The following is a 23,525-nucleotide window of genomic DNA, read 5'->3' on the forward strand; positions in this document are numbered from 1 at the left end:
CTCACTAGTCTGGGTTCATGTTAGGGTTATCTTACCATTTTATTGTCTTTAGTGTCCCACACTAATCAGGGTTCATGTTAGGATCATAGGAATATCAAACAGTACTCTGCTTCCTTACATTAAGAAGGTAGCCATGACAGCATGGGTACCTCATTGACATTTTAGTTATAAATATTGATTGATTCATTGATTGAAAGAAGCAAGTGTAAAGATGTAGTCATTCAAAAGTCATAAAAGATTATACACTCAACAAATGCTGTAAATATGGTTCAAGTGCAACAACCCACTTATAAATGTGTAAAAGGTCTTGATGGTTTCATGGGAGCAAGTAGTGAGTTATCATTACTACCTAGGTGCCACCACTGCTATTGGTCAATTAATTAGATTACGTCTGTACTTTACCTTCAATAGATAAACAAATCACTTCCTAGATTGAATTTTGAGGTTAAAATTTCTATAAATGTCAGGTACTTCTATGGCACTGAGAGCGGTGAACAAAATTTAATCCCCAGACATCTATGTACATATGACTTACACAATGAGTTTTCTTTACAAAACCATCTGAAGACGCAGCCAGAAATGGAAAATGGAAACTCTTAGGAAGCTACAAGTCCATGTGGCTGTACTGAATTTCCAAAGTCCTCCATGTAGCTCTGTACAGTGACTGTTGCCTGATATTTGTGACAACATTTGATGTTTTTGCTAACTTAGCGCTATCTGATTTGACCTTGCCTTACATGTTCACCCGAACACTTCATAGCTTGAATCATGAGGTTAAATGTTCTTCAGTTATGCCAGGTATGTGTTATTGTGTGCCTATTTTGTAAGAAATGAGAGAAAAATAAGTAGGCAAATAATAATTGAACTAATGATAGTTTTAGCCAAAACATTTACAATTTTAACAATGAAGTAATTTTTTAAATATTGGATCAATATTTTTATTTGTCTTTGATTGCTAGTATAATGTGTACATCCATATATAAAAAATTTGTAAATGCATAGTTGGGGAGAAAATAAATTCAATCCCTTCCATGTAACATGTTCAGCTGGCATAACTTTTAAGTCCAAATGAATTATACATGACACATTGACACCAAAGAGTAAACTGTTCATGAAGGAACTATCCTACATGTGATCCATTTTTAAAGAATTTCTACTTATGCTTCATTAATGATGTCATGTCATGTGCTAAGAAACACGTTTTAATTTACAAGCCTTTCAACCAGATTGTCTTCCTGAAATCCTCACATTTCTTGAACTTAATTCTTGTCAGCTGGATAATCATTAATAGACCAAATTTTGATTCCATGATCAATACCTAAACATACTTTGGAGCATACATTGAGATATAAGTGTACATCAATCGCTGGACTGGTAACAATGGAGCTGCCTATACATTTTCAAATAGCTGACCACTATTTCTCATTTTATTTATATCAACAACTCAAAAAATATAAATGATATTGCTTCTATGTCACTTAGACCGTAAAAAGTATTTCAGTGAGTAGTGTTTTCTGCTACATGTTATTATCTGCCATTTAATACTATATCTATAACATACTGGTAAGTCTTACGATTACTGGCAATAGGATGCAAACAGTAATTTGATATGAAAAAATTGCATCACAGATCAGAAGAATCTTCATGAAATGAATATGAGGATTCAGATTAATTAATCATATGCTGTCCCACAATGGATCTTCCCTATCGGTAATCATATGCTGTCACACAAGGATCTTCCCTATTGGTAATCATATGCTGTCACGCAACTGTCCCACAATGATCTTCCCTATTGGTAATCATATTCTGTCCCACAAGGGATCTTCCCTATTGGTAATCATATGCTGTCCCACAAGGATCTTCTCTATTGGTAATCATATTCTGTCCCACAAGGATCTTACCTATTGCTAATCATGCTGTCACACAAGGATCTTCCCTATTGGTAATCATGTCACACAAGGATCTTCCCTATTGGCAATCATATGCTGTCACACAACTGTCCCACAATGATCTTCCCTATTGGTAATCATATTCTGTCCCACAAGGGATCTTCCCTATTGGTAATCATATGCTGTCCCAGTACTGTCCCACAAGGATCTTCCCTATTGGTAATCATATGCTGTCACAAAAGGATCTTCCCTACTGGTAATCATGTGCTGTCCCACAAGGATCTTCTCTAATGGTAATCATATGCTGTCACACAAGGATCTTCCCTGTCAGTAATCATATGCTGTCCCAGAACGATCTTCCCTATCGGTAATCATATGCTGCCCCAGAAGGATCTTCCCTATCGGTAATCATATGCTGTCCCACAATGGATCTTCCCTATTCGTAATCATATGCTGTCCCACTACTGTCCCACAAGGATCTTCCCTAGTGGTAATCATATGCTGTCCCACAAGGATCTTCCCTATTGGTAATCATATGCTGTCCCACAAGGATCTTCCCTGTCAGTAATCATATGCTGTCCCAGAACGATCTTCCCTATTGGTAATCATATGCTGCCCCAGAAGGATCTTCCCTATTGGTAATCATATGCTGTCACACAAGGATCTTCCCTATTGGTAATCATATGCTGTCCCACTACTGTCCCACAAGGATCTTCCCTAGTGGTAATCATATGCTGTCCCACAAGGATCTTCCCTATTGGTAATCATATGCTGTCCCACAACGATCTTCTCTATTGGTAATCATATGCTGTCCCAGAATGATCATCCCTATTGGTAATCATATGCTGCCCCAGAAGGATCTTCCCTATCGGTAATCATATGCTGTCCCACAAGCATCTTCTGTATTGGTAATCATATGCTGTCCCACAAGGATCTTCTCTGTCAGTAATCATATGCTGTCCCAGAACGATCTTCCCTATTGGTAATCATATGCTGCCCCAGTAGGATCTTCCCTACTGGTAATCATATGCTGCCCCAGAAGGATCTTCCCTATCGGTAATCATATGCTGTCCCACAAGCATCTTCTCTATTGGTAATCATATGCTGTCACACAAGGGTCTTCCCTGTCAGTAATCATATGCTGTCCCAGAACGATCTTCCCTATTGGTAATCATATGCTGCCCCAGAAGGATCTTGCCTATCGGTAATCATATGCTGTCACACAAGGATCTTCCCTATTGGTAATCATATGCTGTCCCACTACTGTCCCACAAGGATCTTCCCTAGTGGTAATCATATGCTGTCCCACAAGGATCTTCACTACTGGTAATCATATGCTGTCCCACAACGATCTTCTCTATTGGTAATCATATGCTGTCACACAAGGATCTTCCCTGTCAGTAATCATATGCTGTCCCACAAGGATCTTCCCTACTGGTAATCATATGCTGTCCCACAAGGATCTTCCCTATCGGTAATCATATGCTGTCACACAAGGATCTTCCCTATCGGTAATCATATGCTGTCCCACAAGGATCTTCCCTATCGGTGAAGTGCATAATTAAATCAGACCTTATAGTCAGATTTAACAAAAGGAAAGGTCCCTCAAAGGGGCAAATACTTGACTGTCAGGTTATTTTTTAATCGTTATGGTTAAACCATCATTGATACATTATAAAACTCCACCAAACCAAATTTTTATAAAAATAGTATTTTTCCTACCTGTCCAAGTTGACATGTTTGCACGATTCCTGTAAGTGCAGTACAAAATTCTTCGTGATGGACCTTGAACCTGATACAATGGATAGAACGTCATAAAACTTGTCTCAGTGTCAAGATTTACCAACATGCTATATTCGGTTAATCCATAATTTAGATTTTTGGTCTCTACTGGTCATAGACCAAGAGAGTTTATAGTATGGTGTGTTAATTTCTTTGTCTATCCATTGGCAAGAGTTCGTTACTGCCATCCTAAACTACATAGAATATTGCCATGAAGCTTTACACTCGTCACATGGTCTAGTTCCTCCAACTTGAAAATGTGGCTGTTTGGATATCAACTATGGCCACCAGTGACCATCTTGAAAATCTTTACTTCTTCCTTTGAATGGATTGTCATATCAACTTTGACTTTTTACTTTAAGACTGAATGTGATGGCTAGTTGGTCCTAAATCAAATATGGCCACCACATCAACCATCTTGAAAATCTTGTTATTGCTACTTCTTGTGGACAAGTCATATTGATATGAGGTTTTTATCTGGGGACTTTGTATATGGTACATCCAATGTGGCTGCTATGATGAATGTCTTGACAATCTTGTTGCCACCACTCACACTGAATGGATGCTGACATGAGGTTTTCACCAAAAGACCTCCGCTGATGTCTACGTTATCCAAAATGAAATTGGTGCCAATCTGATATCAATATGACTTACACAACAGTTAATTTGAAAATCTTATTGCTTAAGAATATCAGATACTTTCAACACTTAGCAGTTAAAAGGAATAAATGTCTTATCTAGAAATTCTTTAAATTCTTTTTAGCCAGCATAATCTGTTTATTTGAGTGATTCTTGTTTTCAAAGCAAAATCATTTTCAAACGTATTCAGCAGGCATATGCACAAACTGGGATTCATTAAAACAAAAAATTATTGTTTGTGGTATCATGCTCATAAACCAGAGTACACAGCTGTAAGCCTGAGACAAACCCATTGACCGTAAAACCAATAAATGTGTATTATCAGTTTGTTCACTGAATGCAAGTAAATAAAAACTATACTCAAATTTCATTTGCATATGTACGTGTTGCTGTGTTCATAACCTTTGATTATCATACGTGATAGAACAGAAGACGTGCATTATTAAGACGAATCCAGTCATACCTTGAAATGAAAGTCGGTTCAGCCGTTTGAAAGAAATGTGAATTTATGTGGCTTTTAGGGTTAGCTATTAGGGTTAGGGTTAAGCTTTTCTGGAGAAAACGTATGAACGGACAGGCCAGATTTAACAGGATTTTATTGCAATACGTGTATCATCAACACCGATAAAATGGTACCTGGATGATGCAAATCGGTTTAGCGGTTTGCGAGAAAAATAAATTTTGGTGACTTTTAGGGTTAGGGTTAGGGTTACAGTTGTCTGGAGATAACGTACGAACCGAAATGACAGTCTTGACAGGATTCTCTCTGCAATATTTGCCTCATCTAATCCGACAAACAGGTACTTCGCTCATGAGAATCTGTCAAGCCGTCTGGGAGAAAAGTGGATTTTTGTCTTTTATGGTTAGGTTTAGCGATGAGGGTTAGGCTTCTCTGGAAATGACGTACTGACGAATATTATAGTTTTCACAAAGTTTTCATTGTTTGAATACCGGGTTCGGAAAAACTGGTCTGATTCCCCACAACATCCGGCCAATGTCAATGTCATCGACTGTCTTTATTTATACCGAATTATACACCATCCCAAAGTTTTATAATTCATAATGAATATAATTCACAATGAATACCGAAATTTAAGTGTGATTGGAACTAAAATTGTTAAGTTGTCCTTTTAATGTATTGAATTATTTCATCAAAAGTTTAACTGAAAGCTGCTCTCGGTTTAGTCACTCTTTTTTTCTAACATAATCTGGCATAGAGGAAAATCTTTTTTCCTTCTAATGGCTTTTAAATTTAAACATTTGCATGCTTGAAGTGTTCACAAATCTGCAATCGTTGCTGGTATACCGAAAACCTTCCGAATGCCATAACGTATTAAAATTTTGAAGAATATTTTTTAAAAACATTTTATTTAAGATAATATTTTTCATATCAAAGCAATTTAATAGATCTAATATATTATGTTTAACTTTGCAGCATTGTGTAAGAGGTCAACAGAGATAAATTAGATATTATACAAGACCATCCTTGAATAAGCATAAACGTTGCACAGTTCATTACATTTCACATACATACATCTTTCCTTATACACGAGGATCATATTGAATATGTCGAGAAATTAGTATTTGATATGATCTGATAGGCAGGAAGAACAATCCAGTTAATGACTTTTGCATTCTTTGTTCTGCTTGCATACTATTACCTTTATGCAAAGTTTCAGTAATCTTTGCCAAGTTTTTCGCATTGTAGTTAGTGTTTGATTTGGAGTTACGGTTAGGTGTAAGTGTACGGTAACTCTAATTTGCACTGACCTAGGGATAATTAATCGTGTTCTTGAAAATGTTTTTAATAAGAAAAGAAACATAAATTTGTATTTTTGCAGTAGGCCCCGACTAATTTATATGGAACATTTTCGGTCAAATTTGACTTAAATTTGTTTTATAGATTTTCTCTAAATCAAATAGTTGTGTTAATGTCGTGTCATATGTAGTGATGTCCATTTATTCGTGAAAATTAAAGCCCAAAGATTTTAAAGGTTTTAATTTTATAATCTCATTGCCCTATAAATCTATTAGATTGTCTTGGTCTATTAGTAATTATGTTGGAAGAACCAATCACTTGTTTGACAAATGACTCTGTGACATTAAAATGGTTACGGGCCGGTTCATTTATATTGTGCTTGATATCAAATATGAGCCTTGCAAATTTGCCATTATGTGTTGGGTTTGCATGTCATACATAGTTTTCCGCATTTTCAAGATGTAGTACGGTAAGTGATATTTAATAATTGCATACATGATGTCACTTGAGCTAGAATCTACATTAATCTATGAGAGTTTTATTCTACAAAACATGGACAAGTGCTGCAGCTACATCCATTGCTAGGTGTATATAGGCTACACGAGCATGCCTGCTTTGTAGTATTATTTGTTATTTTTCCAAGAAAACGTTTATATTAACTAAGTGCACTACAAGCACTAAATAAATATATTGTTGACCGTTGCAAATATTTTACAAATCTATTAAACATAATTTGTTTGGAATTAAAATTTCTGCTAAAATTGTTATCCTCCAATCGAGGTTATTGAATATCTGCTTGGTAACAATGATTCTTCCATGGAGCATTCGTCAGGTACCATATAATTAAAATACAGTCACAAAAGCTAGAATTGTCCTTAAAAGGTTATTGTTTTATAAATATGCACATCTTGGGGATTATCTCGTATTTGAGGACTTCATCCTCTCTTTTATCAAGCGTAACAAGATTTATGCAGATTGTCATCGACCTTTGTCCGTTTCACCCCACAATCGCTTGGTTTCTTCCTTAACCGAAGTGCAAGTAATACTCAAAGTTTGCGCCACATTTGTACAACTATTGTTATTGTGCGGAAACCAATTTTCTTCTTTTAGCAAGTGATCTCAACCTTTCATATAAAATTCCACAACCTTCTTCCTCGCCTCTTTTGCAAGCAATCGTAGAGTTTGGGTGAGGTATGTCGTTTTCAACTTTTGTTTTTGCGCGGAAACCATGTTTTAAGTCTTTCAGTAACCGTGCCTGCATGCGTGTGTGTGTGTGTGGATTATGTCGCAAACATGTAGCATCATGTCCCTACCCCGGTATCTTTATCCTGAAGCCAGGCGTACCAGTTCTAACACTAACCTCTAAATGCTGAGCGCCAAGCTAGAGTCTTTTTACCATTTTTATACCGCATTGATCTCAATGTACAACACACCACCATCCAAAGATGTACCTACAGTGCAAGTTTTCATTGCACTCCTGAAATCTGTGTTAATCATAGACAGGGAAGATGGCCACATGGACTCATGGAGTATGGCAACAGTAACATAACAGGAATACCATGCATGGTACATTATAATGGTTATAAATAACTTTGATCATTGGTCAAGGTATACTACCCTGAACTAAACATAATGTACAGAAGACACTATTTTCACATCTTGATCCCAAATGCAATAGGGCTTATCTTACCCAAAGTGTAAGAATCTGCAGAGTTCTTTAACTTAAGATGAAGGACAGTTAGTACCACTTTGCCAAAATGAATACAGTCAAAGATCAACTGACATCATAATATGTCAGCCTTATGACCAGAGCATAAATCATATATGTAAATAAAATTTACTCCAGTGAATGAGAAATCAATTTATTCATATTTTGCATGGTAAAATATCAACACATTCACAACAAGCAAATCATTTATTTTTGCTCTTTTTCAAATGCATTACAATTCTTAAATACAAACAATAACCATTCACTGAACAAAATAATACAGATCTCAAATATAAATGCATGTCAAATCCTAAACAATGCATGGATCCAAGTACTGTTATGGCAAACATATAAATGCATTATTTTCCGGAGATGACCAGCCTTGTAAATGCAACAAAATGATTAAAGTACAGTTCACAAAAATAAAAATGTCTATTTACAAGTTATCAGTCTAACATGTTATCAAGTATATTCTATTCCGTTTTAACTGTATAATGGCTATGAACCTTTCTTACCCAGAATTGTAACTGGGGTAAATAAATCTTAAGCACACACACACACACACACACACACACACACACACTGGAAATACCACACATTAGGCAAAGTACTATAAGACATAATTTCCAATCATGTAAAGTCTAAATTTTCCTTAAGCAGAACACACGCTCTCATAAAATTCCATTCTTCTCACAGCAACTGATACATGTACAGGAAATATTTTTCTACCAAAACACAAATGCCTATTACTTCCTGTTTAAAAATCTCTGAACTTAACATTCATATTTTACAAAAAATGTGTAAAAAAAAGTCCACTTTAAATCCATGACAGAAGACTCATTGGTACCTGATAAGTGACATAATCAGCATTACATTGGTAGTTACGGAAAAAACATTTTGGGTATTTTCATGAAGTAAATAAGTCTATAAAATCCTTAAGCATCAAATAATCTTAGAAAATGACCACAATAAAACAATTGGGAATGAAAATGATACAAAGAGGTTTCATATGAATTAAATTCTTTTAAATTTAAGAAAAGATAATGTATACAACTTTACACTTTTCCACATAACTGTAAAAACAAATGCTGTCCGAAATTCTGTCACATGATAAAGGAGGACAGACTTTTACATGTAACAAATATGTGGGGACAATGTGTCACATTATAGATAAGTACAGACACTTTTGTACAGGTTACAAATACATGGGGACAACATGTTTAATGTATACTCAATTTAAGAGTCTTGGAAAATAGATGAAATACTAATCACTGCAGTTTTACCACTGGTCTGTTTAATTAACTTAAGAACAGATTTGGTATATCATGTGCTAACCACAACACTATCTGAAATTCGTACCAAACATATCAAAATATTTATAGATTATCCAAAACCGGCAAACTTGAAGGATCTACATATTTTATTCTACTGTCATCATATTTTATTCTCAAACAACCTGCAATATAAATATATCCATTTTGTAAGAGAGCTGCGTTAAAACAGTCTTAAGATGCATATTATAGTCAGGGACAATAATTTGCTCAAATATGGTACATCCATTTGCACAGTAAATCATGCATATTAAATTTGTTGTACTGGACTGATTGATATAAGTACAGTGTGGTTAGTGTATCATCCAACATAACTCAAAGCTAACGTACATTTTTTGCAGAAGTTCTTCTTTTTCTTCTGGCTCCATTGGTGCATAAAAAACTGCAAGTAGTGATTTAATTTACCCATTCCCATAGCTCTTGCTGAATATTTGATGTGCTGAAGAAAAGCATTTGTTTGCTCACATATTTCAGTGTTAATTTTTTTTAACAACATGAGACGTGATGACTTGTATACTGGTGGACACTTATGGGAAAAGCCATGAAATGTATCATGAAAAAACGAGTGTTTTTCCAAAAACCAGGTTCTCGATTCAAACAGTACTCCTCAAGCTGGCAACTAAAATCATAAAATATTTCTTCTGGGGCATTTTCAATGTATGCATAAGCAGAAAAAGCAGGATCTTTTCTCCCTTCATGTCCTGGTATCATATGATATCCATAGCAATGCCCATAATGCTGTGGGTCAAACCAGAGAAATAAGTATGTTGTACCCTTCCTTCCCACTTCAGGGTATTTTTTATGGCATTTTTCTTCAGCTCTTGCAGGTTCATCATCATAAGTACTATTATGAGATATTTTATCCATTGTGTATTTTGGAGTTTCTCTTAACTGCTTACCATGGGGGGTGAAGTAATATGCTCTCCCAAATTTAGCAGGATTATAACTACCTGGTTTAGGATTAATTTGGTCTGGTTCTTTACAGTTTGAAAAAAGCTGTTTCACTCTTGACACCAGATGGTCCAAAAATTCTAAAGTTGCTGAACATATACAAGTATTCATGACTGCAAATAATACATCTCTAATTTCAGGAGAAAACTTGGCAACTCTGTTTATAACATTTGTGTCTAAATTTGAATTTTTCCTAAGTAAATTCAAAATAGATTGGAAGTCGTCAACAAATCGATAGGGAATAATGCTTGAAATGGAATGATTTGAAGACAATATCATAAAAAGAACTGCTAACTTTCTCAATACTCGGTTGCTACAACCATTTTGCAGAAAATTAGTCAACAGTGAGCGAAAGTTTCTATCAACATGTTGTAACAGAATATCATTTCGGTTTTTTTCCTCTTCTAAAGGTAGCTCATTAGCACTGCCCAAGGTACCAAGCACTTTCTTAGAAAGGTAGAGTAAGTGATTTCTACTCTGTGCTTTCTCCTTTGAATCATGATCACCCTGGGCAAATCTAATGAAAGCCCTCTTATTCCTTCGATGACAAGGATCTATTGAAAAGTCATTCGTTGGAGTCTCTATTGGTACAACTGTTGAATGTCGAATGTTGATGCCTATCTTAGTTCCATCAGCAGCTAACACTTTTGGACTAAATTTGCAAATGGAACATGGCTGTCTATAATCTAAATTGAACTTACTTATCCAGGAAAAAAAACATGCAATAAAAGTATTATTAGACATAAAAGAAACTGAATTATGACTGACACGTTTGTAGAAACTATTCATGATTGTACAATAGGAGCCAAGAGAAATATATGAGTTCAGAACATGGTCCACAAAGTCCCAGCCAATTTCATCGCCAGCTCCAGTATCCCTGGTAAGAAAGTGGATGGCTTCTCTCTCTCCTGGACCTATGTCACAATCCCGAGTGCCACTTAAGCAACGGCGATACCAAATCTAAATATAAAATAAGAAATATCAGTATCCTGATTAACACTTAAACAACTGTGATAACAAATCTAAATATAAAATCACACACACACACACACACACACACACACAAAATGTATCATTTACCAAATAAATGAAACATTATACAAACAACACAAATGTAAAAACAGATTCCTCACTGATAAAAAGTTAAGACTATTATCTTTTATAATGCTGGAAACACTAAGGCAAGTACACTGTCTTGACCATTGAAGTCAATCTTTTAATACCATAAAATTAGATGCTAATGCATGTTGTGAAATTTGTGAGTTTTCAAAGAACTAGATTTGGGTTTGTAAAGCAACAGAAAAATTATTCTCCCACATCCCCATAACTTAGCTGATACATCTTAGCTTGATAAAAAGGACTTATGCATGCCAATATAAGCAACAACATATTTTTCATTTGTTGGTATAAAATGTTTTTTTTTTTTTTGTGTGCATATTTATGCTAACAATATTTGATAGAAAGACAGAGATATGAATAGATAGGAACAAATAAAAATGCAATGCTTTCTAATAAAGTGTTTACTTAAAAGATGAGTAAGTTCGTCATCAATGAATTAAAGCTCATTTAAAGAAGAAAATAAAGCAAAAATTTATACCTTGTGTTTTACAGGTCCATGACGTGTATATACAGTGAAAATATGGGATACTGCAATTGTCTCTCCATTAGGAAAGACATATCCTACCTGAAACCAATCAATTAAACAAAACTTTAAGTAATTTAAATATGACTGAGGAAAAGTATGAACAGACAGTGAATGTTCAAGGACCAAAATTTAACCAAATTTCTTGTTGCAATGTGACAAATATTTCCTGAAGATGCAGCAGAACCAAAGTAAATGTACTTTTATTTATTGTGTACAGGATGTGATATTAACTGTCTAGTCCTGGTCCATCTGAACCTGTACTGAATCCAGTTAACATATGCAGAAAAATCTGACACTGATAACAATTTTTTTAGAATGAAATTTCATTTAAATTGTGGATAAGCAATTAGTACATACATTGTATAATTTTCCATAATAAGTAATATGCATATGACAACTTTGTATGATATTCAATCAATGAAAGTACATCCATCCTCGGTTCATACAAATACTGATGTCACAAAGATGATGATTATTCTGTATTCCAGATGTTTTCTTTAGGCAATAACTTTTTTTTCTCCAAGCAATTTATCCTTCCTTTATTACACACTAGTTGATAATGCACTAACTCTTACATGCAAAAGTGATAGATGACCTCAGTTTTTTCATGTAAACATCATAGATTTTTCTCAAACAGTATGTTCATGCTCCTACTCATAATAAGTAAAAGAGCTGATGAAAGATACACTAGAAAAATAATGTATGGTGACTATCTAATTAAAACTGTAACCACTAATAAATGGTAAATACAGGTAATTTACTTCTGTTACATGCATACAGTTTGTATAATTGCTGTAATGATTTATGTCAGTTACTGATGTGATCACGAGCATAATATTGAGCTACCTGAATGCATTTTACCATAGACCCTTATTTAATATTGGTTATTTTCATTCTCTTTTAAATACTTTCTCACAAATTAAGTTCGGTTTGGCATTTTACAGTACATCAACACAATGTAGTTTATTGGGGCAAAGTACCTTGCCAAGAACACACCACTGTAATTGTATCTGGGCTGATCTAATACTAATATTTGAACCTCCACCATCATGGTCATGACCCTGGCATTTAGCAACTGCAGCTCCAAACCTTGGACCATGTAAAAGTGAAAGCAGAGCTAAGTAAGCTAGAGCCACACTGATTTTAGTCACATACATGAGATACACAGGTTAGGCCTCACTTTCAGTCAGTGAGATAATGCAATAACCAGCAATACCCTGATTATCAGCAATTGTTAAAAACATACACTACAAGCCTACAGAGTTTTATATAATAGCTTAGGAGAAAAAAAAGAGACAAATGGATAAACTATGTATTTGGAAGTGGTTGGTTATAAAAATGGGTTGTTAAGCTGAACACAGCATTTACTTACACCACATTTGCACATGTCTGGAACAGTCGGTGGAGGCAACTCATGGTATCCACCATCAGGGGCAGTGTGAAGGTATCCATCAATGTCGCGGCCAAAACTGGCATCACAAAAGGTATGTCTCAACTGTATGGCCTGCTGAAGTAACAATGAACCATCTTGCGATGGTATGTGTCTGCTGAGGCTTGGATACTCCCACAGGCCAGTATCTTCATTAAACTGATGCCCCTGTTAAAAGGACACATTAAATATACTCATTCTCTGAAAGGTCTGTGTCCTGATAAAGCGAAACAAGAGAAATTGGTATTAAGTTTGGCACCTATTTGTATCCTCGTCATCAAAGGTAATATCCAACCAGTCAGAAGTTTCTCAGTGGATGAACCAAACATTATGATTCTGAATGTACAGGTTAACAGTAAACCATGGGACTATCAGTTATCTATAAGTATATCCAACGTTAAATAATTTAAGCATTTATAGAAAATATTAATGTAATTCAGACTTCCTCTGAATCGAATATTCTAATATCTAATTTCTGGGGACAATTTTCTATATAATTCTTCTGAGCTATTCATCAATTCAGATTTCATTTGAAAGAGTATGCTCAGAGTATAACTATAAATGTCTGGTTTAATGGAATTTCAAAACTCATGGTAATAGAAAATTCCACTTCATAAAGAGTTGGAATATATAAGAAGGGATATCAGCTATTGATAGTACCTTTATATCCTCAGCAACTGTAGCTGCTAATGCTGGTGGAATCACATCCTCTTCATCCTCATCACCACTAAAATATACAGAATCACTGGAATCAGCAGTTTGTATCAGCAGATCCATCCATTTGTCAGCATGGACTTTCAATTGATTGAGGTGAGGACAAAGGGTCTCAGAGTTGTCAAGATGGAGAACTTTACGTTTTGAAGATGAATAAAGTGCATTACAAAATCCAGACTGACAAGATAGACTATTGTCAGTGATATGAACAAAAGTACATGTTTTGTCATCATCAGAATACACCGAGAACTTCAAAGTTTTATCAGATGAGGTTGGCATCTGGCAAATAGGCTCATTAATTTGATCTTTGGCAGCTTCAAGTTTTTCAATTATCTTATTTTCTGACCTGGAAGAATTATTTAATAGAGAAGGTATATGGTCACTGATCAATTCATTAAAAAGTCTCATATGGCAGCATTTCACGTCACTCAGATCTACCTCATCAAGGTTTTCCTGAGGTATACTTATTGTGGCTAACTGCAGTAATATGCCATACATTCCACAGCTACAAGACAATTCAGTTGTGTTATCTATATCTGTTTTGGTCAAATGAACATAACAGTCTTCCTGAAACAGTCCAGTTTTCATACTAACTTCATTCATTGAAAAAATATTCACATTAGCTGCACTACGTCGCCAAATTACATGACCATTTTCAATCATTGCATATTTGAATTTATCATAACAAGATCTTTCTTCAGCTATATTTTCTGAAGAAAACTGAGGGTCTACAGTGTGTATGTTTGTCATCAATTCTTCAATTGTCAAATGTCTAGTAGGGTCATGACGTTTGCGTTTGGATGCAGGGGGAACTATGTCACCATAATCAGATGACTCTGGTAAACTTTCAAATGTGGAATTAGATTGAGCTGGATCTAAGGCAATGTTTTTATATTTGGAGCAAATGGAATAGACCTTATCCATGTTACCCTCTCTAAAATTATACAGCACCTGATTCCTTAGTGAAGCAGGTTTATACTTTTCTTTCATATCTGGAATTGATAGCCACTGGGAATAAGAAACTGTCTTGTGCTGCCATTTATGCCAATTTGGAAAAGCTGTTGATCCCATGAAACTGGATATTCAAGTGGAACAAAGACATCTGAGAATGTAACTTGTTGGCACATACAACCTTCAGTTCTGTGAGTTTCAAAAGCAGCCTGAAAGGCAGTCCCATCAAAACATTTACTGGCAGAAAAAAAAACCTGAAATGTAGGAAAAGAAAACATATTATTATTTTATTGCATGCTAGCTGAAACAAATCTGTGATTAATATTTCTCGATGGAGATTTTATGCAAAACCTAAGACCCTGCAAAATGACTACACTACTAAAGCAATTGAAAATCTCGAGTACCAATTTTTTCTCTTTAGTGTATTTGTTACAGATTGCAAATAGTAAAGCCAAACCCATCATGAGATCTCCATCAATTTTGTACCCTGCAAAAATGATCATAAGTCAATTACTCACGTCAATTACTCATGTCACATTTCAACAATATCATGCACATACTTGAATGGCAGCATGTAACAATGATCACTCACAAACACAATAATGAATCTTTCTTCCAGTAATTGGGCTATCAAACGGGTATTGTACAGATTCAGTTCTTATTAAAAAAGACCAATAACTAAGTCAGCAATTGAGCTGCAAAGACACAATCATTAAAAGAATCAAGTTCACATACAATGCAGTTAACTTAATGAATTGTATTTGTTCTTTTGAAAAGGCTACTAACAATGATGCTCACAGCTAGAGGAAATGTGAGCGATTTGATCATATAAATATACCAATGCCTCCTCTACATCACACCCCTAGCCCATGATGAAGACGTGTAGAGCTTAACAGTGCACAACTGTTTTAAAAAAAGTGCAAGTGAAATGCCTGTAAAGAAACTTATCCTCTCATGATGAGCAGAACAAGTACCAAGTTTCAGGGCAATCAACTAAATACTTTGAGTAACTGCATTAACAAAATTTGGTCATACACTGTATCCAACTGTAATCCAAAAATGTCCACAACCCTTACAAATATCATGGGAGCACAAAGATTTGTACATGCAGTTTTAGATGAATATTGTCACATGTGCCAATTTTCATGATCCTTTCAAAAAGGCACCACAATCGGTAGCACTGACAAGATTTTAACAATGCATTCTGCTGCACGACAATACATCAGACTAAAATTGCAAAAGCAAAGTGAATTGTTTATATGAACATTTTCAAATGATGACTGTAACATGCAGTTACATGGCAATCCAATGAAAAATGTGAGACAAGCTGACTTCACAAAATCCTATCAAACATTAATCTAAGAAAGTAACTAGCTCTAACTGAAATAGCAGCAGAGATTTGTCAATGTATGCAACTTCCGATAATGATGAAAACATTTTTCCAAATGTCATGGCAATCCAGTGAAATCTGAAAGATTAGATGATTCATTAGATTATATTATGCACTGTTTTTAGACTGAAATCAATAAAGGGCAATAATTCTAAACTTAATTAGTGGAATAGTGATTTGATATATGCATTATTTGTTAATGAACATAATATTTTACTGAATTTCATTACAATCCATAAAGAAGTTGTACAATTTGCACTCACAAGTTTGTATCATGCACTGCATTGATATACAAAAGAAAACTGAACAAAAATTGCAGAAGTACACTGATTCATTGATATATATGTATCTTCTGATAATGACCATAGCATTTACCAAGTTTCCAGTCTAATAAAAAACAAAAGGACTAGTTCAGGCGGCAATTTTGTTGCTGGCTTGCCCGACCAATACCTGTGGGTTCTGAGGAAGGTCATTTAAAATTGATGGCCATCGGCCCAATTAAATTTTCCTCCATCATTATTTTCCTCTGATTGGGAGAGCCAGTTGATTTTCTGCAGGGCCAATTGATTTTCACACAAGATGGTCACACCAGCCAATGGAAAAAGTCTGTGTCACATCAACCCTTGCTAACTGTACTAACAAGATTGTGACATTCAGTGACAGAAAGAGCAATACATATAATAAAAATTGCAGGGGCAAAGGAGTCTCGGATTCGGATAATGTGGTTATGTGAGAAAGCTTGCCGGTAGCTTATCGTGGGTCGGTGGTTCTTTCTGAGGGTTTTCCGGGTTCTTCCTCCAACATTAATACTGGCCGCCATGTATAGCCTATCTTGTGCTGAAAAATGGCGTTAAACCCTACAGCAACAGCTGGGGCAAAGTGACTGGACAGTTGGTGCCTATTTAGGTAATGACCAGTACATATAACATGTTTTATGGCAACTCATATAAATATATGAGAGACTAATTGTCTTAACAGTGTGCTGAATGGAAGGAAGGATAGACATATATGGATTAGTATATGGGCATGGTTATAACAAATGGAAAATGAAAGATGGATATAGAAAGACTGAAGGAAAAGGTAATAATGATTTCCTGCATTTCTTCTTAATACTTACTTCGCATTCTGCTTGTCTTTGTAGCTCTTTTTCTTCTCTATTTGCACCATCACCCATATACACTCAAAATTATTTTCTTTGAAAATATTTATTTGTACGTGATGAAGAAAATGATCTAACGACTTCCTAATACTGTTTTTATTTTGGAACAGTATTTCGAAATACCTTCTTCCTGTGGATGGTAATTTCTTTGAATCTGTAATGAAACAAAAAAAACCACTATAAGCATAATGTTACTGTGTTTAACTTGCCCACCACAGACAATCAAATGTAGGTTATGGCATGCATCTACTTGCCAGCATGCACAAAAAAAGATCCATACCCTCTGTCAAAAGAACTAAATGTGACTATTTCGATGCAAGTTATATACATGGCAAAATATACAAGGTATAGATGTTAAATTTCTGTAAAATGTACATAAAGTATAAAGGTTTTACTGGGATGAATGGTGCAATTTTGTTTGCGGGTTTAGTGCTCTTTGTGGATGTCATTCACTTTATCTTACTTGTTTCCTTACTGTAGCTGCTTAATATTTAACAATTTGAAGGTCTGGTTAAATTGCTTTGATGTTGTTGCCATTTGGTTTCTGGCTACTTTTCTCTTATAAAATGACATTTTCCATTTTTATCACTCATAAGATCATGTGTTCTACTTTGTTTCCTCATGTACCTCTTGAAATAAAAATTACTTGACATCCAAATGACCTACTTGTCTTATGGACACTACAAGACATTCTTCTGTTTAAGCTGTATTCTCAAACTTGAAGTAGGAGTTGGTAAGCGTATATTACTATGGCACCAACACTACAAAGTATAAAATTAAATGCACTATTAAACATTAAAGACAATCTTCTGTTCACATTTCACATCAACAATGCCTATCTTGTTCTCACTTCATTTTTGTTCAAAGTTACGTTTTAAGATAGTTGATTTTGTGGCTTCTAAACACTTCAGTATTAACTAGAAAGCTGGCAAGCTACAGGTATATTTGGTCACGTATTAGTAAGAAGAAAGCCATGAATAATGCACAAACCTGGCTCTGGCAGCTTTTTGCGTTTCTCGGTTAGCAAATTAAAGTATTCTCCTTCAGCTGCTTTGATATCATCCAATGTAAATATGTTTTCCCAAAAAAAATCCTCGTTTCTATCGCATTCAAGCGCTTGTTTGATAATATCCAAACCTTGAAAGAGAAAGATTTATAAGTAAAATGTTGTGCCTCGATTCTGGAGATAACTAATCATGCAGACAAAGACTCATCTGCTATACTGCTTCAGAATGAAAAGTTAACAATGTTTATCAGATGCAATAGAATTATATATATATAATCAATAGATTGTCTTTAACAAGGAGAAAAGAACATTAAATATTTGTATAAACTGATAACCTGATAAAAAAGCTATATCTGTACATTTTGACAAAATGACAATAAAAAAGCTATATCTGTACATTTTGACAAAATGACAATGTTAAAGATAACATTACTGTAAGCCTAATGTGATTTCATTAACCAGATATCAGAAGATTAATAACTGTTCTCTGACAGTCTTAATTTCAGTTTAATGCTAAATGAAATAAAACTACAAATTCAACTTCTAAAAACTTTCCTATCAGTGGGATAAACAAGGTTTTAAACTACACTGTTCTAACTTAACTGATATTTCAACATACGTTTTTATACTTTTATAGCTGCAACTAGGGTATGATAGTTTTTATCCCTCCCCTGTGGTTTATTTAAGGTGGTCATAGATCAAATATAGAATAAATGCAATTACAAAGAGATGTCGTAGAATAGAATTTGACAAATGCTTACAAACATAAGCACAATGTACTCTGTGCTTTGATCACCAGTTAACCATCCAGTAATTTGGAGCCAGTTTGAATGTCCCAAAAGCATGAGCATTTGCTTTCATGAGTCTCAAATGTAGCTATAATGTTGTGATGATGTGATTACCTTTGCTTTCAAAAAATCCACTGAAAATGCCGCTTTCAAAAAATCGTAAATAGTGCAGACGTCCCTGGCGAAATACAACACCATATGCACAGCCTTCGGACAATCCTGCTATTGCCATGTCCATCATACTCTTCTCCAAAAGGAACATGTAAGATGTTTCTGGTAAAGTTGTCCTTTGGAGAAGATGGCAAAAAGCTGACTGCCGAGTCACTGCTGCATGACATAATTCCATGTTACGTCTGAGGTTGGAAGTCCACTCTGTAAACACACAAAATAAAAAGATCATATATAATTAAAACCAGTTTGTGGCAGTTTACAGACACTGCACACAACTGTTTACTTCATCATTATCTATAGAAATATTCACACCACCAATACATTATTAGTTCTACATATCTACATCTTATCCACCACCTTAACAAAACTGACTGAAGATAAAAGGATCTTTCAAATGTATAAGACGTGTATGTATATGCATATATATATACACACATACACACACTGGTCCTGTTCTTATTATGTGGCCTTTTCAATTGAGGACTAAATGTTTTGTGCATAAGTGTATAGAATGTACATAGTACGGTAGTAAGAAAGTTATATACAACTTCAAAGCATTTAACATCTTCATTTAAAAGCAGCATTAATTATTAAAATGTTCTTGTCTTAAGAACAGACGTATTTCAATTGAACAACTGAATAATTCTTTTTCTCGACTTAAGAATGAAATGCAGGTGAGGTATATTTATCATGCAAATTACAGAAACATTAAAAAATATCATTTAAATCTTTGTACATATACAATGCTCTTTCCATTTACTCCATTTTCCAATGCTGATGAATATCCTCCGTATCTGTTACAAAAAATGTATTGGATTGGAGCCTTTCCAACATAAAGCGATTTGGGCCCCACACACCACAGCCAAGGATGTTGAGTCGAATGACTAACTTTTCTTTTAAAGTAATAGGTCTCCATTTTCGTGATGAATTGTTAAAGTCTTCTAATGATTTTTTCCTTTTTTTCTAATGGTACAGTACTGCAATTGATTATGAAGATGAAACTTTTGTGGACAAAATGCCTAGTTTATAAAGGAAGTGATGCATGAGTTGTCTCATGATTTTCTGGTCTTTGTCTGCTACTCAGTGCTGTTCAATGTTAATTTCTTCCTGTGTGCTAATCCATAACTCTATTTTTAGCCCATGAAGACCATTTTGTTATCCTGACATTTATAGATAATTATTGTTAACCTTAGTGGTACACTCAAACCTGACATTGGGAAATAGACATCAGTAGAGATAATCATGTTACTTACTGTACCAATCAAATACTGGTTTCGGACACATATTAAAATAAAATGTTCCCACTTGTGAAGTGAAAATCTTACATTTGTGCACAATTATAATTGCTGCTGTTTGCATTTGAGGGGTGGACTTTCTTGGGGATACTGTTAAACAGGAACTCTTCAGTGCCATGGAATTCTGGCCATAAAAAGTGGGTGGACACTGGTCAAAGAAACATTCAAGGGGGGGGGGAGGGCACTGTAAGGCTTCTAATGTTTTTTGTTGAACCCGATTGTTTTAACAGGGCAAGGGAATTATAAAAGCATGAAAAAGACAATAGTACTGACCATGAATAATACAAAATATTGAAATATGTATTTCATGAACTAATGTGTGAAAATATATGTAGGTTCCTTTCTGGATGTGGTGTTGCATGGTTATCGTTATCAATTTATCACGTATTTCCCTTTCAACTTTTTATATTGTAAAAAAATATATTTTCTTACACTAACATTTAGTTTGGAATATTGCTTAAATCTTATCTAATTAATGCAAGCCATACAGGTTAACAACCCTGACAGTCTGTATTAAAACACATTATGATTTGCAAATGTAGTTGCTTAGTAATTTAAAACTTTTCTGTTAGTCATATGGAAATGGATAATCAATGCACACTTAGAGAACTACCTTTGTTTTGCTGCATTGTTGTTGTGTATATACCAAGTTCTGGACGGTCTGATGGAACACCCATGACAAGCACCTGCAAGAAAATAATATCCTTCATAAAATGCTGGGTGGAGATGGAAGTTTACATGCAGTGATTTAACCTAACCAATTAATAAATTTAAAAAACACAGTATGGCCACATGTATATGACACTGTATATGGGTGTTAATTATTTTTTTTAACAATAGCTTTTACAAGTTTTCAGTCATATCGCTATGTCTGAATCCAGGCCAAACAGTCTTAACACTAACCTCCTAATGCTGAACGAAAAGCAAGGCAGCTGTTAGTACCATTTTTATAAGTCTTTTGTATGACTCGACTGGGGTTCAAACCTACAACTTCACGCATCCAAGGCAGATGCTCTAACCACTAGGCTATTGACACTGTATACAATCATTGAGCATATTGTTGGATGTATGTAGGGGGGGGGGGGGGGTATTCAGCATAACACCAGTACATGCCTTAAAAAGCCAACCTAATTTGGTCAAAAATAATTGAAAAAACTAACCAGTTTCATATCCCTACTTGTACTCTGGAAGCTGATGGTAAATTCAACTAAAACAAGATGAAGAAGATGGAACAAACATTAAATCTTGTCTTAGATATAAATATGACATTTAAAATGATATCTCATTATTACCTAAGTATGTTGAGTGGTTGGCAGAGTTCTGTATTCAAATCATATGAAATAATGTATGACTATTTATCTCGGATTGCCAATTTAAAAAAGGAAATGTTATCAGAGCTACTCATTGATCTTGGTGCAAAAATTAGTTTACCTTCTTTTATTGAGAACTAAAGTGATTACTATCACTGGAAAAGATCATAAAACAGGGCCATATAATAACATTTTCATATACTGGTCTGAGTATATTATTCCTTTTCTTAGATTTACGTAGAATTTACCTTTATATCATATGCTGTATTATATATCGCTTATACTAAATAAACCTTATAAAATAAAATAAGAAGCTGGAGTCTTGTTTAATTCATTAATTTAATTTGATATGTCATATAACTGAGTTAATTATTAATAAAGTGCAATTATTGGGCGACAATACTGAATTTTCCACCAATGAGATTCACTCAATATTAATTTAAACATTCTTATTTGTAAAAGTTTAAACAATAACTTGCAAATATCGAAATACGGGTAATGAGTATATTACGTATATCGTGTTACGAGGTATGCGGCAGCCTACGAATAGCTTTACGTAAATCATATACACGGCGGCAGTGCTTATAGTCTTTCCTGATATGGTAAACGGCAGCTGTTCGGTGTTTTAAAGGAAGATTCAAATTGTTAATATAGGTTTTAAACTAGAACAACATAATCCATGGGCAAAGAGTAACTTACTAGAATTCTAAAATATTTCCTCTTTCAAACGGCTATGAATAAAATCACATTCTGTTTTCTTTAATAGACCATCCATTTTGGGTGGGTGGGTGGGTACGGATGAAATGATAATTTATAATTGGCAGCTGTTTGGTACGTTATAATACACATTGGTGTAATCTTTTCAAGAAATTGAAATACAAACCTGTTCACTGCTCTCACTGCGTAACTTCTGATAATGTGTACTTCCAGAAGTACTGGGCACGCCAGTGTTCATTTTTGATGGTCGATTTTCATCTTTTGACGACATATTTACAGCTGCTGAGTTTGGTTTTGTGTGTGATGTCATGACCACGTGACACACTTTTTGGAAGAAATTACGCGATTGGTTCAAACGATTTCGCATGTTCATAGTCTGTATACATCCATGTTGTGTGCTTCAATTGGTTCCATATATAACGTGTGCTCAACATTGTACACGCGTTTAGATAGGACAGACGAACGCTCCATGAAGTGTCAGTCATCATATAAAATTCTTGGGCAGAATGCCTATTAATATTTCGTTCAAGCATTATATATAAGTTTGTTTGATTTCAATAAAAACAAAACATTTATATATATGTATTATTTATATATTTATTTCAAATTATTCTGCTAACTTTGATAGCTAAGTAACACATTTTACAACAAAAATAGTATATAGACATCACACAGAAAGGTCCGACATAAGGAGGAGGATTTCTTTCGTAACCTCCATCTCATTGTTCTCTTTTGTAACCCTTCTAAATAGTCTGCTGGATCTGGAGCTTGTAAACAGACACGAAGCTTTTGGACGACCATTTTTAAATTTTTCTTTTCGAATCCTTCCTGTTGTATTTTCTTGTTTCCATTCACCCTGTTCTTTGAGGATGTCGGATGATGTCCTTGCTT

General features: G+C 34.7%; 2 protein-coding genes across 2 annotated transcripts; both read right to left on the bottom strand.

The window, feature by feature from the left end:
• Positions 1-4,125: 4,125 nt before the first annotated feature.
• Positions 4,126-14,771, bottom strand: LOC149770723 (uncharacterized). The gene is made up of 6 exons (XM_089949197.1): positions 13,794-14,771; positions 13,077-13,301; positions 11,657-11,743; positions 9,690-11,019; positions 7,477-7,553; positions 4,126-4,305 (listed from the first exon to the last, which is right to left on the bottom strand). The coding sequence occupies exons 1-6, from the start codon at positions 14,769-14,771 to the stop codon at positions 4,126-4,128; spliced, it is 2,877 nt and encodes a 958-aa protein (XP_089805323.1).
• Positions 14,772-18,924: 4,153 nt separating this feature from the next.
• Positions 18,925-22,881, bottom strand: LOC149770724 (uncharacterized). The gene is made up of 3 exons (XM_089949195.1): positions 22,801-22,881; positions 21,221-21,293; positions 18,925-19,513 (listed from the first exon to the last, which is right to left on the bottom strand). The coding sequence occupies exons 1-3, from the start codon at positions 22,870-22,872 to the stop codon at positions 19,230-19,232; spliced, it is 429 nt and encodes a 142-aa protein (XP_089805321.1). The 5' UTR covers positions 22,873-22,881; the 3' UTR covers positions 18,925-19,229.
• Positions 22,882-23,525: the final 644 nt, after the last annotated feature.

Source organism: Sinohyriopsis cumingii, unplaced genomic scaffold (assembly GCF_028554795.1).
Source record: "Sinohyriopsis cumingii isolate HCF-2022 unplaced genomic scaffold, ASM2855479v2 utg002447l, whole genome shotgun sequence".
Taxonomy (NCBI): domain Eukaryota; kingdom Metazoa; phylum Mollusca; class Bivalvia; order Unionida; family Unionidae; genus Sinohyriopsis; species Sinohyriopsis cumingii.

Coding starts and splice junctions, on each gene's coding strand:
- LOC149770723 (XM_089949197.1), bottom strand. CDS start 14,771: ATGGATAAGGTCTATTCCATTTGCTCCAAATATAAAAACATTGCCTTA. Junction 13,302..13,793: donor CAGTTGCTGAGGATATAAAG/GTACTATCAATA, acceptor TCCTTTTAACAG/GGGCATCAGTTTAATGAAGA. Junction 11,744..13,076: donor CAGACATGTGCAAATGTGGT/GTAAGTAAATGC, acceptor GATTGGTTTCAG/GTAGGATATGTCTTTCCTAA.
- LOC149770724 (XM_089949195.1), bottom strand. CDS start 22,872: ATGAACACTGGCGTGCCCAGTACTTCTGGAAGTACACATTATCAGAAG. Junction 21,294..22,800: donor GCAGTGAGAGCAGTGAACAG/GTTTGTATTTCA, acceptor ATTTTCTTGCAG/GTGCTTGTCATGGGTGTTCC. Junction 19,514..21,220: donor AACAATGCAGCAAAACAAAG/GTAGTTCTCTAA, acceptor GTGTGTTTACAG/AGTGGACTTCCAACCTCAGA.